The 15,158-nt window shown below is 38.8% G+C and overlaps 2 protein-coding genes across 2 annotated transcripts; one reads left to right on the top strand and one right to left on the bottom strand.

Annotated features, from left to right (window-relative positions):
- The first annotated feature begins 1,247 nt into the window (after positions 1 to 1,247).
- Positions 1,248 to 4,355, top strand: LOC143892889 (5'-adenylylsulfate reductase 3, chloroplastic-like). Its single transcript, XM_077397801.1, has 7 exons — positions 1,248 to 1,402; positions 1,491 to 1,649; positions 1,745 to 1,874; positions 2,249 to 2,597; positions 2,683 to 2,820; positions 3,375 to 3,686; positions 3,806 to 4,355. Exons 1-7 carry the CDS (start codon positions 1,333 to 1,335, stop codon positions 4,034 to 4,036), a joined length of 1,389 nt encoding a protein of 462 aa, XP_077253916.1. The 5' UTR covers positions 1,248 to 1,332; the 3' UTR covers positions 4,037 to 4,355.
- A 1,152-nt stretch (positions 4,356 to 5,507) lies between these two features.
- Positions 5,508 to 13,996, bottom strand: LOC143892887 (U3 small nucleolar RNA-associated-like protein). The gene is made up of 6 exons (XM_077397798.1): positions 13,435 to 13,996; positions 11,950 to 12,612; positions 10,766 to 11,197; positions 7,006 to 7,178; positions 6,144 to 6,327; positions 5,508 to 6,025 (listed from the first exon to the last, which is right to left on the bottom strand). Exons 1-6 carry the CDS (start codon positions 13,840 to 13,842, stop codon positions 5,933 to 5,935), a joined length of 1,953 nt encoding a protein of 650 aa, XP_077253913.1. The 5' UTR covers positions 13,843 to 13,996; the 3' UTR covers positions 5,508 to 5,932.
- Between the last annotated feature and the right edge of the window lie 1,162 nt (positions 13,997 to 15,158).

The raw sequence follows: 15,158 nt of genomic DNA, 5'->3' as shown, positions 1-15,158 counted from the left end.
TGAAATACAAAATAAAAAATTCTGAAAAAAAATGTAAACCACATAATATCATATTATTTTAATTTAGGGAAATGTTATCAGCACTACTGTATTTTGATGAGGGCACTCCTCACTTTATTAAAAGTACAGTATGGCCTGCACAATAGGATGATCCAAACCGTCCATTAGATGGGTTGATCCTAACCCTTCAATCTGAATGTTAGAGTGTTGATCCTAACCCTCTATAGATCAGAGGGTTAGGATCAACCTATGGAAATAAATTTTGGGGCACAACCTATTTAGGCAGTGGCCCATTTGATGGACGGTTTGGATCATCCTATGGTGCGGGCCATACCGTACTTTTAATAAAGTGAGGAGTGCCCTCATCAAAATACAGTAGTGCTGATAACATTTCCTTTAATTTAATTGAAAGGGAAATGATATCAGCACAATCATGTTTTGATATTTGCCCTAACCCTTCTTGTCTTTTGTTATAGAAAGAGCTTTCAAAGTAGGGGTGCAACTTGGTCGGGCTCAACCTGCACCCGACGGGTTCAACCCAATTTTGGCTCGAGTTGGGGTTGGCCTTTGCTCAGGTTGGGAAAAGCGAACCCGATTTAATTTTGGGTTGGGTTAGGGTTGAGGCCTTGGCAACTAGACCAGAACCCCGCAACTGTCCTCCAATTTTATCTTAATTTTTCTTGGGCTTATTGTATATTTGTATTTTGCCCAAGGTGATCCCGTACCAACCCGACTCAACCCAACCTGATTTCTGGTAGATGGGTTGGGTTAGGGTCGAGAGGTTTAGAGGCGGTTTGCGTTAGGGTTATGCTGGTTGGGTTAGGGTTGGCCTTAACCTAATCCAACCCTACCCGAGTTGCACCCCTATGTCAAAGGTTATATTACAGTTGCCAGAAGGCTCTCAGAAACCAATTAAAAAAAAGAAAAGACAAGGTGAGTTTGCGCAATTAATAAAACACGGTTGTGCTGATATCATTATTGGAAATTTCGCGGAATACTAATCCAGACGCTTTCCTTCTATTTAATCAACTAATTGGAAATTTCCTCAAACTCCTTCCTTTTCTGACCGTGTAAGATTTCGGTCTCTCCACCACACGCCCTTCACAAGTGACGGAAGCGCTGAACCACCACGATAGATTATCCTCCAATCACAACGCGCCACGTGTACATCAAAGCCTGCTGAACGGAATTCCGTCTAGGTTCAATGAACCTTGTACAGACTCCTTTCCAAGTCCTTTATAATGTCCTCTCTGAAGAAACGAAGAAGAAAAAAAAAAAAACACATAAACAGAGAAAAAAAAAACACAGAGAGAGATTTTGAGAAATAATCTCATGGCATTAGCTTCGTCTTCTTCCTCTGCTGCAATCTCTTCACATTCATTCGCTTCTCAGGATCTCAAAAGTACTTTCTTTTCTTTTAAAAAAATTAGTAATTTTCTTTGAATTTAGCATCTCCAATTCCTCATATCGTTTTGTTGTTTTTCTTGTAGGATCTAAGATCGGTTCTTTCCGACCGTTGGATCGGTTTTTCCTACCTTCAACGGCTGGGATTTCTTCCCGAAAGCAGCCGAGTTTGTTGAAGCCGATATCTGCACAGCAGAAACGGAGCGAGTCGATTGTTCCTCTCGCAGCAACGATTGTGGCTCCTGGTATTTAATTTTAGATGGTTTTTCTTTTCTCTTTTTAAAGAGATATATTGGAGGGAGGGATATGTGTATTTACAGATTTGACCCTGGCTTTGCAGAGATTGAGGAGAAGGTGGAGGAGAAAGAGGATTACGAGAAATTGGGAGAGGAGCTTCAAGACGCATCGCCTCTTGAAATCATTGACAAAGCTCTCGAGAAATTCGGGAATGATATCGCCATTGCTTTTAGGTATAAACATGAAAAATCTTTTTTTTTCTTTTTTTCTTTTTTCTAAGCAGAAGAAAAATTAGATAGATTTTTATATTTTTAAGGGAAGTTAGTTAGTTTCCTGTTATTCTAAAGTGTGTGGCCTGTAACAAAAGAGAAAGGAAAAATAGATTTGTTAATTTCTTTGACCTCTAAGTTTTGAAAATTGACACCGGTTTATGTGAAATTGCAAAGATGCCACTTTGTCATGAATATTCTTTGAATCTCTGGATCTTTTCCTTTCCAAACTTTTTCCCGAAAATTCTTTCAATCCAAATAGGGCCTTAATTAATTTATCTGGAAATGGAAAAAGGGAAGTGGGAAGTGACGATCGTTTGCTCTCTATTCTTGACCAGTGGAGCTGAGGATGTTGCATTGATCGAATACGCACGGCTAACCGGTCGACCCTTCAGGGTGTTCAGCCTGGACACCGGAAGACTGAATCCGGAGACATACAGGTACTTCGATGCCGTGGAGAAGCATTACGACATACGCATTGAGTACATGTTCCCAGATGCAGTGGAAGTTCAAGGCCTTGTGAGAAGCAAGGGTCTGTTTTCTTTCTATGAAGATGGACACCAGGAATGCTGCAGGGTGAGGAAGGTTAGACCCTTGAGGAGGGCTCTCAAAGGCCTCAGGGGATGGATCACTGGCCAGAGGAAGGATCAGTCCCCAGGCACTCGAGCCCACATCCCCGTTGTTCAGGTATAAACATTCCCTCGCTCTAGTAATTATCATTTATGGGTTTGTGCATCAAATTATGCTCATATGAGGTTATTCTGCAATGAAGGTGGATCCTTCATTTGAAGGCATTGATGGTGGAACTGGCAGCCTGGTAAAGTGGAATCCTGTCGCAAATGTGGAAGGCGTGGAGATCTGGAATTTCCTGAGGACCATGAACGTCCCGGTCAACTCCCTACATTCTCAGGTAACCCACGCACTCCCTGTTGTGAAAACATCGATATAGGGTTTCGATTGAAATGCATATAAACAAAGGAATTTAACCCACGCACACAAGCCTGTTTGGTTTTACATAGTTGCCTTGTAGAGTAGATGTGAATTAGAACTGAAGTAGTCAGCAAGTGTAGTTACAGTAAAGTTGTCTTCTCATAGAGTAGTGTACAGCAGTGTTTGGTTGTCAACTAAAGTAGTTTCTTAGTGCTGAGTGTCATTGCCAAAATAAGGGGACATTGTGGGTGTTTGGTTGACAAAAACACATAAAAGAGAGACAAAGCAAGTAGTCTCCTAGTAGTTTGAATCAAAGCATGCAACTAAACATCACTAGTAGATGACATGGCACCCCAAAACCAACCAAAACACCTAGTAAACCCTAGAAATTGTGCAACAAAACATATCGATATAGAATCTCAACCAAAATCCCAGTAAAACAGTCTCACCCAAACATTGGAGACATAAATGAACAGTACATATATTTATTTGCATTCAGTAGTGGCTAATGCATTGTGATGTATGGTTTTGCAGGGCTATGTGTCAATTGGGTGTGAGCCGTGCACTAGGCCGGTATTGCCCGGGCAGCATGAGAGGGAAGGGAGATGGTGGTGGGAGGACGCCACGGCCAAGGAATGTGGACTCCACAAGGGTAACATTAGTCAGGTGCAGGTACCCCAACTCAACGGTAATGCTAATGAGGCTGCTTCTGAGATCTCCGACATCATAAACTCCGAGAACGTCGTGAGGCTTAGCAGGCCTGGAATAGAAAACTTGCTCCGGCTAGAGAACCGGAGGGAACCGTGGGTTGTCGTCCTCTACGCTCCTTGGTGCTCTTTTTGCCAGGTAAAGTAGAAGGAAAGAACAACAACAACAACAACAAAAATTAAGTGAGAAATTATCTAGTAGTGATGCTTTTTAACTGCTGTTTAATAATTGGCTGTAATGTGGTTTTGTTCCTTCAGGCAATGGAAGCTTCTTATGTGGAACTGGGTGATAAGCTTGTGGGTTCAGGCATCAAAGTAGGGAAATTCCAGGCAGATGGTGAGCAGAAAGCATTTGCAGAGAAAGAACTACAGCTGGGGAGCTTTCCTACAATACTATTCTTCCCAAAGCATGCCTCTAGGCCCATCAAGTATCCTTCGGAGAAACGGGATGTGGATTCGTTGCTGGCCTTCATGAAAGTCCTCCAATGAAATGGAGGAGGATAAGCATTATTGGTCCCGCCATGGCATATGGTCTTCTTCCTCAAGGACCATGTTTTCTTCCTGTATTGTCTAGAGAGAGTTCCTCCCAACTTCACTTCGTCTTTGTATTATATTCTAGTGGTAGATACAACTTCCAGAGAGAGGGAGAGAGAAAGAGAGGGGCCTATATCCTCTCCCCTTTTCATTTTTGTTTTTTCTTTCTTTCTATTTTTTGTTACAAAGAGGGTGATTTCGATCCTCAAGTTTGTTTCTCAGAGAAAATTAAGGGAAGTTGATCTGAATAAAATATCATTACTGGTCTTTAACATGTTTCGAGTGAAAATGAAATGTTGAGCTGATTTCTAACTATTCAGGGGTTTGTTCATGAATTAGATTTTTATGACCCTAATGGGTTCCTCAATTTTGGAACCCCTCTTTCTCAAGAAAAAAGTGCCACCTCATATGAATTTAAACCACAAGAACCCGTTATCATTTCTAACGTTGGTAGATTTTGTCTATCTTTTCTTCGACAGAGAGAACAGCATAGAGATATTTCCATAATTATTGAATAATTCTAACAGAAGCTGCACCAAGACCATACTTTCTCTATTGCATTCAATTTCACAAAACCCCCTAATCTTCTTATACTCCCCCGCTTTCTTCTTGCCTCCTTTTAAAACAATCAACACACTCTCACATTCCTAGAAGATAATGCCAGAATCTGCTTTCTTCTTGCCTCCTTTTAAAACAATCAACACACTCTCACATTGCTAGAAGATAATGCCAGAATCTGCAACTCGACAACGAGGAGAAAAAGGAGAATCACACCAATTTCTTGTACATGGATGACTGTAAGCCTTCTCGCATCAACCCATTCTTGTTACTTATCCTCTTCACTCCATTAAACCTCTCAACATCTCTCTTATATGTAGAGAAAAAAACCCATTTCGTAGCTACCTAATCTAACATAGTTGCCCTCAAAAACTATGGGCAGTGCAATTCCAGCTGAAATTGCAGTTACCCACATTTTTTTTCGAGCAAAAAGCATACTGGAAAAAGAGAAGAAAAAAGGGTAGCCCAGTGCACGAGGCTACCGCCATTCTGGTCGGGTCTGGGGAGGGCTAGATGTACGCAGCCTTACTCATACCTTGCAAAGAGCCGGTTTCTGTGACGCGAACCCGTGACCACCAGGTAACAATGAAACCGAACCCGTGACCACCAGGTAACAATGAAACCGAACCCGTGACCATCAGGTAACAATGAAACCACTTTACCGTGACTCGAACAAAACACATATTGACTAATAGAAATTTAGTTGAAAAGCCTCATTCGGATTATCTTTGGTTATCAATCATTGAGTACTATTATATGTACGGCAGGTCAAAGACCAACAATCTGACATCCTTTCAATACCCTTGTTTTTGTCTAGGAGGGAGAGAAAAAGATGAGTTCACTACGTAATGAAATTGTGAAACCTATAAGACAAGAATGGAAATGTTTGCAATATATGATGAAGAGTGCTGCAATGGTAGCTTAATTGGAGGAGAAGCGTTTTTCATTGTCTTTTGAGCAAACATTACCATAAAACCCTAAAAAAATTGGAACAATAAGGTTTATTTTGCACAAGGACGTTGTTACTGATGATATGACACTTTTCATCCATGTCAAAAATGTCTTTGTTAAAATAAACAAATAAACTAGAACACTTGCCAAAATTGTATAGGAATAGGAAATGATATTTTCACCTCTTTTCCCAGCATTTCACCCCCTTTTGTTTGTCTTTCCTAAAAAAACGACTGCATTTCCACCGCCTCTTGTCTTTTCCTCAAAATGAAGTAGGTTGTGAAAATGCTGGGAAAGGGGGTGGAAGTGTTATTTCCCAATAGGAATAAGATGCACAAATCATCACAAATTGCAAGGACCCACCAGCCCAGCCCCATCTTTGAGCGTTTTTCGTGCACGCCAGTAGACCGCACTAGTTGTCTCAGATGTTCCCACCTGAAATTTTTTTAAGCAATGTGTTATAAAAGTTACCAAAACATGAAGAATACAAGATAGTTCGTAAAATTAACATCCAATAACATAGGTAGTACAAAGGGAGTAGAACACTGATCACCTTCTTCTCCAGAGAGTAATAATCTTGCCATAATTCCACATTTTGGTCGTAGATGCTGAGTGCAGATTCATACAATTTGCGAGAATTTACAAGACCATCTTTGCTACCAACAAATGCAAGGTTTGACTCCAACTCTATGCAGTGTCTATAAATTGAAAGACTTGGATGAGGTAAAGAGAGAAACCTGCACTCAAGCACAAAGCAAGGTTGGCAACCTCTAGGTGGTGGAACAGAAAATCCCATTTTGTAATATCAAATCTATTCTGCTCCATATTTTTCCAAGATTGAAAGGCTACAAGATATGATAGTATTAATTACATCATAAAGAACCATGTTCTGAATCCTTACTTCATAAAGAAAATATGGAAATGGGTGTCTGTAAAATTGTCTGGTTTGCTTGTCACTCCCAATCCATTTGTATGTTCGGTAAGAATAAGAGAGAAATAGACACAATTCACTAATTATTTGCTTAAATTAGCTCACGGTTCAAGAAACAATTGCAAATTTGGCAACAAAGTGTAGATTCAAAAGAATACAAACAAGTTTTCACATCACTATAATTTTACAAACGTAGATTTAGATGTCAGGGCCTAATAACAGATAATAAAATACTATACTCTTATAATTAAAGCTAAAACCTACTGAGATTTACTGTCCAAATCATGAGTGGATGTATTTGTTTTCTTGAACATAAACATTTGCAATGGTAAGGCATGAATTAAGCTAACTAGAACTGTATCCCAAATAAAAAAAATAGTGAGATATAAAAAAGAATTGACCTAAATTGAACGGATAAAAGGTTGGTATGACATCTAAAATGAGGTTATCGAAAGAGACTATAGATCAATATCTTGCAACATACCGCTTATACATTTCTCTTGCACGCTGTATACCATCTTTTTGAAGAACCCAATTCACAACAGCAGAAGAAAGAGCAAATCCACTTTCTGTACCACCGCCTCTCGCCATTACAATTAAAATGCTCTGCACCAGCTTTTCAAAATACTCTTTTTGCTTTGAAAAGAATTTGATCGCCTACAGTACAAGACAATTCCAGAAATACATGAATGCAATTCACAAAAAAGTTGTCATAAACTGGTATTACGATAATTTAATCCATGATACAAATCACCTCAGCATTTAAGGCAAATAAGGAATGTGAAAGCTTTCATATTGCTCACTTATCAGTATTGCAAAAAACAATATCGTCAAATAATTTTTATTTGACGAAACAACATCCAAGAATGTCAAAAGTTTGGATTCTCCTTGTGACCATTCTTTACCTACAATACCATCATCTTGATAATCAAATTTCCAAAGATGCTGCCCTCATATAATACTGATGAACATAGTTTTATTTTATCTCTCGCTTCTGGTTTCTTCTTTTATTTGTGATGGAAGCAAAAGGTAAATGGATATAAAAACACATAGCATGAGTTAAATGAAGACTTTTTAAGTCTTCAATTTCTTTTCTTTTCCTTTTCCTTTATTTGCTAGGTAAACAAGAGTTTTCTAAATAAGAGAAAAGAACAGCACAGCCATGAGGGATATATGGAGAACAGCAACAAGGCCAAAGAAACCCCACATAACCAAGATCAAATACTAAAAACAAGAGTCTCATTCCATCACCAACTCTCCATAAAAGTGTATCTTTCTCGATAGCCCAACCTTCACGTTCCTTTTCCCACTCACCCACACCAACAACAATTTTATTAAAAAGGAGGGCCCACCATCAATTGCAGTCCACTAACATGGAATGGACAATTTACAGTCCACTAACATGTTGACAATTTGCAGTCCACTAAAATTTTGGTTTGTCAAATTGCTAATGGAAGAATATAAGGATGGATCATCACATATCGAAAATGGTTTATATAATTGGATCACTCCAATGACCTCTACAGAAAAACCTGAGAATTGATCATAAAAGAGAGAAAATTATTGAAGCATATTAAGTGGACGGCAATTGATGCAAAGTTATTTTCTACAGTTGAACAGATACCAACTAGACAAATGGGTGCAATTGACCTGGATGCCTATATGCCGGTGAATGGACACAAATATGTATGCTAGTATCGGAAGAACACTGGCCTCCTAACTGCATTGAGGAACAGTTGACTGCCACAAAACTAAACTGAGGAAGCATCATCATATAATAAAGTGGCATCCACCTCTGGCACTCCCAGTTATTGTGAAGCCAACCATCCAATACCATTTCAATTAGCAAATAAAAATTTAGTAGCCCAAACAGATCATTTCCAATTTTCCATGCTCATGGAGAAGCATCTGACCAACTGATCAACGAGCCCAAAACCAAATTATGAATTTGGGGCTGATGAACCATTGTCATGCTAATGCTATAAACCTGCAATCAAGTCCTCATATCTATATCTAGTCCCTCACAAAGCCATATTGGTTTGCCTCTTTTTCATTTCTCGGCATCCAATTCAGGCACCTTTTGTTTTAACCCGGAAAAGCTAGAGGTGAACCATAAATATTATATATAATGAAAAACAAAGAGGAGGACTTTCCGTCATGCATCAACAACAACACAGGGGAAATCCCTAGAAAGCCGGACATTAAGTCCATTGTTTAGAAAATATTATGATTCACGATTCAAATCAAATTTTATGAATTTCGATTTGAATGCATGATTGAATTTTAATCTGTATAAATATTACGATTTTTTTTATCGAATTTTGTGTTTCAATCGTGAATCATACGATTTATGTGATTTATCCTAATTAAGTTTTGTATAAAAGAAAATAGGACTTTCTTTCAAAAGTCTCCATTTCCCTTCTGCATTAGAAAAAGTTTCAAAAACCCTCTCGTAAGAAGGCAGAAGATAGACGATAGCTCGGTTAATGCAAAGGTTCAGTCCCAATTTCCAGCCTCCCACCAGACAGCGCATAGAGAGAATGATAGACGATAGCTCCACAGTCACACTGTTTCTGTTTTTTTCCGGGTAGGAAGAACTCTGCTTATTTTGATCTGTTGATTGAGAAAGTGAGATTGAAAATTGAAGGGTAGAAAGGGAGATTGCTCTCTGCCGGTGGAAAGTTGGTTCTCATTAACTATGTTTTAAGCAGTATCTCCCCATTTACGTATTATCAACGTTTAGTCCTCCGAACAAAGGTGATCCATCTGATTGACAGTACAACTGCTAATTTCTGGTGGGGCAGCTTCAACTTTAGATCAAAAGCTCATTGGGTGGCGTGGAAGCGCATTTGCAAACCCAAGGAGGGACGTCTAGCGGTCTAGGCACCAAAGCGCTGGACTGTTGCAAGGCCTTTCGTATGAACTCACTCCACAAGCGTCATCAAAGGGATTCCTTATGTAGTAAATTCCTCATCTCAACGTATGGTAAGAGGGCAGCACTGGAATTTGGTGGAACCTTGTGGCAGTAGCTCTAGTTTTGAAAACAATCCACCCCAGCACGAGTCTAAGTCGATCTGCCAATACTCCTGCCAAAATCTTGTACCCTCCACCAAAACTAAATCTGATAGGATATCTGCACCATCCCTTTTGGTATCAAAGTGATGAAGGAAGCCTCCACAATCTTATCCAAGCTCATCCCAATAAAGAACCTCGCAAAGAGCTGCAGCACATCCTCATCTACAACCTGTCAAAAACTTTTGGAAGGATGCCATAAAAATTGAAATCCATCAGGCTGTGGAGCCTGATCCCTACTCAGAGAATATCCTCTTCCTCACCTCTAATGTAGATGAGTCTACTCATAGAGAATATCCTCTTTCTTCACCTCTATTGTAGACGAGCTCTCCAGCTCCTCCCACTCCCTCTCCTCAATCTGATCAATGAAATACCCTCTGACTTGGGAAGCAGCCCTCTCTCTATAGCATATAAATCCTCATAAAACCTCGCAATCTCCATAGTGATATCGCCCAGATCATTGCATCTGATGTCATCAATCACCAAGCTCTAAATGTGATTGGACCTCCTCCTGACACTCACAATGCTATGGAAGTATGCAGTGTTTTTGTTATTATTCAAAAAACAAAAAAATAGACAGTGGTTTTGTCCCTTTCTTTCAACCACTTCATTATTAAAAAAAAAATAAAAATAAAAAAATAAAATCTTTCGACCACTTTATATGGGCTCTCTATCTGCATTATGTCTCCTCTTGTTTATTCTAACAGATATTTCCACCCAAATTCAAGGTAATAATAAGAATATTGAGTGAAAATAATATTAGTAGTTAGTACACTCAGCTCAATTCATGTAGGAACCTTGATCTAAGCAAGATGAAGTTGGACAAAAACTAAGATGTGAAATCTATATCAAACATGAAAATTGCCTTCTCTTCAAGAGGTGAATCCCCTAAACTGAAAACAAAAAAGAATCAATATCTGGTGCTTGCATGCTCGTGAGCGTCCGTGTTCATATTCACGAGGGAAATAACAATTACCAAATAGAAGTTAAAATTGGACGGGGGAAAAATATATCAGAAAATTGCATGGTGAAAGACAGCATTTCATGTGGTAGAAGATATACAGAAAATGACAGTAATTATGTTGTTGGTACGAGACATATTTCTCCATAAACTTTGTAATCATGAGTTGGCAACAGAGAAAAGGAACCAGATGAAGGAACTAGTCACATACCATAAGCCACAAGCTTTCACCTTCTGAAATGGCTATTTTTCTCGATACACATTCCATGAGTTTAAAGATAGACTGAAGGTCATCCTTACTGAGGGAAGCAGATTTCATTGTTACCCATTTCATCTCTATTGAAACCCTTAAAATCCATAACTTTGCTGCCCCCGAAAGCTCTCCATTGCAAAACTTTTCTGCTAGCTGTCTTGCTTCCTCTAGTCTCCCTAATTGCAAGAACAAGGAAGTATATTGGTGAGCAAGATCCTCAGTCATGCATCCTTTGGATTCAGCCTTTTCATATACTTTCAACAGATGTGATGTGAAATCTGCAGAATTTTCGGAATGTTCTCTTTCAGGAATAATAACATCTGACCAAAACCTTGCATAAAAGGAGAACATCTTTGCAGAAGGCACAATATTCAAGGCTTCCTCATAAACCTATACACAATGATACAGAATGTAAGAACAGTGAAAGGATATGAAATAGATCAGAAGTAACATTTGCATGTGCAGTTAGGGTGTGAACTGTTTTTGGATGTGTAACCAAACTGCAATATGGCCTTTTCAGATTGCATTTTATGAGAAAATTGCAATTCTGAAAGGCCCAAAATGAAATGCAATTTGAATGTACACCGAAAAAAATTCTTAAGAATGCTTATCTGTGTGCTAGTATGCCAAGTGAAATGGATAACCATTACAAACACCAAAAGAACTCATAAACATCAGGAAAGTCATCTCAAAGAAACAATTTACAATAAATACTCCCCGAATGAATGGTTAAGGGAAATGATATCAGTGCAACCATGCTTTAATAATTGCACAAACCCAGCTGGTCTTTTCCTTTTTAAAGGGTTTGTAAGAGCATTTTGGGAAATTACAAATAACCCTGGACAGCTCTTTAAATAACAAAAGACCAAATGGGTTAGTGCAATTATCAAAAGCTGGGCTTTTCCTTTTTAAAGGGTTTGTAAGAGCTTTTTGGGAACTTACTAATAACCCTTGACAGCTCTTTAAATAACAAAAGACCAGATGGGTTAGTGCAATTATCAAAACATTGTTGTGATGATATCATATCCCACGATTAAATATGCTTATTTCTAGCCTTTCCAGCCTTCTGAGCATGCACCCAAGAATTCTAAATGCCTGATCATAAGTGATAGCAATGAGAAGAGCTACTCTTTGACATTTACCTGAACTGCTTTATTCAACTGCAAAAGAAGAAATTCTTTTGGCATTTCCATTCTTATTTTAAAATCAACAATTTGAAGTCTCGCAAGCCAGTCCCAGTAGGACTCCTCGCTCGAGAAATCTTTCTTCATATTTTCCATTATCTCTTCCTTCAAATCATCTGAATGTGCCAGATCTGTCTCATTCAGAATCTCCAGAAATCGCTTACGCAAGCTCATACTTGACGGTATAGACTCTACTGCTCCATTGTAGATAGTTCGAAAAACACTTGAACCTTGTTCCTGAAAGGCATCTACTTTCTCCTCTGTATCACCTCCATGGCTATCTGTTCCTCCATCCACATTCTCTCTTTCTTCATTCAGAGGCATAAATAAATCCTGGTTTTCTTCCTTCCACTGATTGTCTTCACCATCTCTACCTTCCGGAGCGAGTGTCCCAATATCCTCTCCAAGGGCAGCCTTTCGAGCCTTCAGCTTGTTGAGGTATGTGAGCTCCATTCGGAGATACTCGACCCAAAGATCCTCCGAATTCGGGCATGCCCTCAAACCGCTCTGCATTAGAGCACGTGCGGCACTGACATTTAAGTTATGGTCAAACTCCCAAGCTGCAGCATAAATCCAAAGGCCTGGAACCTTTGGATGAAACCTAAGTACCTGAGCTAGCACCTACAAAAAATAATTAAAAAAAGAAAGGGAAATATCATAATTCAATATGAAACAACAGTATTAGTTAATTCAATAACAGCTCCACCAACAAAACTGCAAAATGATAAGAAAGTTGGGGGAAACTTTGTTTAGGAAGCAACAAAATCAACAGAGATAATCAAGTTCTATCTAAGATACATAATCTGAAAAAAAATTAACAAATTCTCAACCACAAAACTAAAAACTTTAACAAATCAATCTATTGAGTTAATAAGACAGTAAGAAAGCTGGAAAATGCTTACAAAAATGGAACTAAATTACGTCGAAACAAACTATACAAAATGTGAACAAATCAATTATTGAGTTAATAAAACAGTAAGAAAAGTGGAAAATGTCTACAAACTCAACTCAACTCAACTGAACTAAGCCTTTGTCCCAAACTAGTTGGGGTCTGCTAATGAATCCTTTAGAAAATTTTCTTGAAGGGGGTGAAAGGATCTGCCCGGCTCAAATTGACCAAGTCTAATCCTGACACTAATTGGGTTCGTCTACATGGAACCCAATGCCTACAAAATAAAATCTAAATTCCATGCCGAATCAGACGATACGAAATTTGAACAAATCAATTATTTTTTTTTAAAAATGGCATTGAACAAGTAATGAAAAAAAACACAATGGTGAAATAAAAAGCTCAACACATAAAAGTAAAACAAATTCAAAAGGAGAAAATTCAATCACGAAACCTAGACGAAATTAAATAAGAATAAAACAATCTAATACTAATAAATCTATTCATTCACAGACAAAAAATGAATTTTGAAACAAGATATATATAAAAAAAACCTGTTTCATCCTTCGGTGGCCGTGTTCGCGGCAAAACTCGAGGTACCGAAACCAAAGATCAATATCTCCTTTATACCGAACAACGGCGAGGCGATAGATCTCGAGGGTCCTGATTACAGAGGCGATGTCTGAAACGGATTTCTTCCATTTTTTGTGAGTGTTGCTCTTCTTGAATTCTCGGACAATTGATTTTTTGCGTAGGGCACGGAGAGAATCGAGCTGTTTTTCGTAGTCTATGTAGGATAGATAGTCCTGTTTGAGAGGAGAGGGGCGTTTTAAACGGTACTCGAAGTTCCTTCTCTTTTTTACGATCTCGGCGATCTCTCGCCGGCTGAAAATACCCTTGCGTTCTAGGTCGTCCAGCTCGTCGACCATTCGCTCTAGCCGGAACTGAACCACGTCCGCCATTTTTCAGATTGGACAGGGTTTCTCTCTCTCTTTTTTTTTGCCCTGCTCGTTGCTTTTTTGGTTACTGGTTTTAGCTCTACCAGAGAGAGAGAGAGAGAGCGAGCGGCGGAAGAGAGGCACAAGTCGGTGTTTTATGATATTGGGCCGAATTATTGCTTGTTTGGGTATGGGTTTAAAAGGGAGCCCTAAATTCAAGCCCATAGAGTAGGTATGAGATCCGTTCGGGCCCACTGGAACCTACGGGTCCATGTGTGCAAAATATATGCTGACGATTTTACGGAAACTGAGTATTAAACGCCAAACCAATAAAATGCATTTTTTTATTAACTGTGTTTTACTAACTATGATAGCACAGAGGGGTGCAAGTTTGGCCCTGTCCGCGCTTGAGCCCGTATAGGGTCAGGGCTGGATTTTCCAACCCTGAGGGTGGGTCAGGGTTCATTTTTTTAGACCCTGACTCGGTTGGGTCGGGTTCTCGGTTAATGCCTCGGGTATCCTGACCCGACCCGACCCGACCCTAAGTTTTCTATTATAGAATTGAACCATCTATGCATGTTTCTTTTGCTAATGTTTTCTATTATCTTGGATTGATGTTTCTTTAGATTATTATTATTATGACCAATTACCAATGGGGGACAAACATTAGGCAAAATTATCAACAGGACCAATGCTTTTCAAAAATTATCAATGGGGGACAAAAGAGGTCTTGTCAGTAAAAGCTGGACGAAAATGCCCTTTGGCATTTACAACACGTTTTGACTTTGGTTTTTCCTTCTTCCCTCTTCTTTTACTTTTCCATTATCACCTTTTTTATTTTTTACCTTACCAGTCATCTTCCTCCTTGTTCAGTCACCATTGTTGTTGGCAAATCTTGAAAACTTGAATGTTGAGTTCTTACCATCTATCTCTTTGTATTTAGGTTTTGTTTTTAGGGTTTTGCACTATTTTTCATTCCTCTGTTTTGATTTATCTCGTTTAGGGTTTAAGCTATTTTTTTAGGGTGAGTTCTGGAGATAATGCATGGATGGCTTCACTCACTTTTTTGGAAGACAAGGGTTGTATAAGAAAAAGTTGATGTAATACATGAATGGATGGCTACACATTTTTTGATTTACTTAAATTTTTTTTTGTAATACACAAATTGGGATGTAATACATGAAGCACATTTAATGAAAACAACATCTATTTCTTTTGTTATTTCTATCATGAGCAGAATTGTAATGCCATTAGAAGAGTTGCTATAGGCAGGGGGTTTTGTAGCAGAAGGGGTTTATCAACTCTTTGGAAGAGGGTTAGTAACTCTCAAAAGTAGGGTT

The sequence above is a fragment of the Tasmannia lanceolata genome, unplaced genomic scaffold (assembly GCF_043159265.1).
Source record: "Tasmannia lanceolata isolate RefF3 unplaced genomic scaffold, GAP_Taslan_0.1 ptg000015l, whole genome shotgun sequence".
Classification (NCBI taxonomy): domain Eukaryota; kingdom Viridiplantae; phylum Streptophyta; class Magnoliopsida; order Canellales; family Winteraceae; genus Tasmannia; species Tasmannia lanceolata.
This window is presented reverse-complemented; position numbering and strand designations above follow the sequence as displayed.

Bases quoted from the DNA above. Each gene is read 5' to 3' on its own strand.
- LOC143892889 (XM_077397801.1), top strand. From the start codon at position 1,333: ATGGCATTAGCTTCGTCTTCTTCCTCTGCTGCAATCTCTTCACATTCA. The intron at 2,598-2,682 runs GTATAAACATTC...TCTGCAATGAAG, and splicing joins CCCACATCCCCGTTGTTCAG to GTGGATCCTTCATTTGAAGG. The intron at 2,821-3,374 runs GTAACCCACGCA...ATGGTTTTGCAG, and splicing joins TCAACTCCCTACATTCTCAG to GGCTATGTGTCAATTGGGTG.
- LOC143892887 (XM_077397798.1), bottom strand. From the start codon at position 13,842: ATGGCGGACGTGGTTCAGTTCCGGCTAGAGCGAATGGTCGACGAGCTG. The intron at 11,198-11,949 runs GTAAATGTCAAA...CATTGTGTATAG, and splicing joins AGTTGAATAAAGCAGTTCAG to GTTTATGAGGAAGCCTTGAA. The intron at 6,026-6,143 runs GTGATCAGTGTT...AAAAAATTTCAG, and splicing joins ATTACTCTCTGGAGAAGAAG to GTGGGAACATCTGAGACAAC.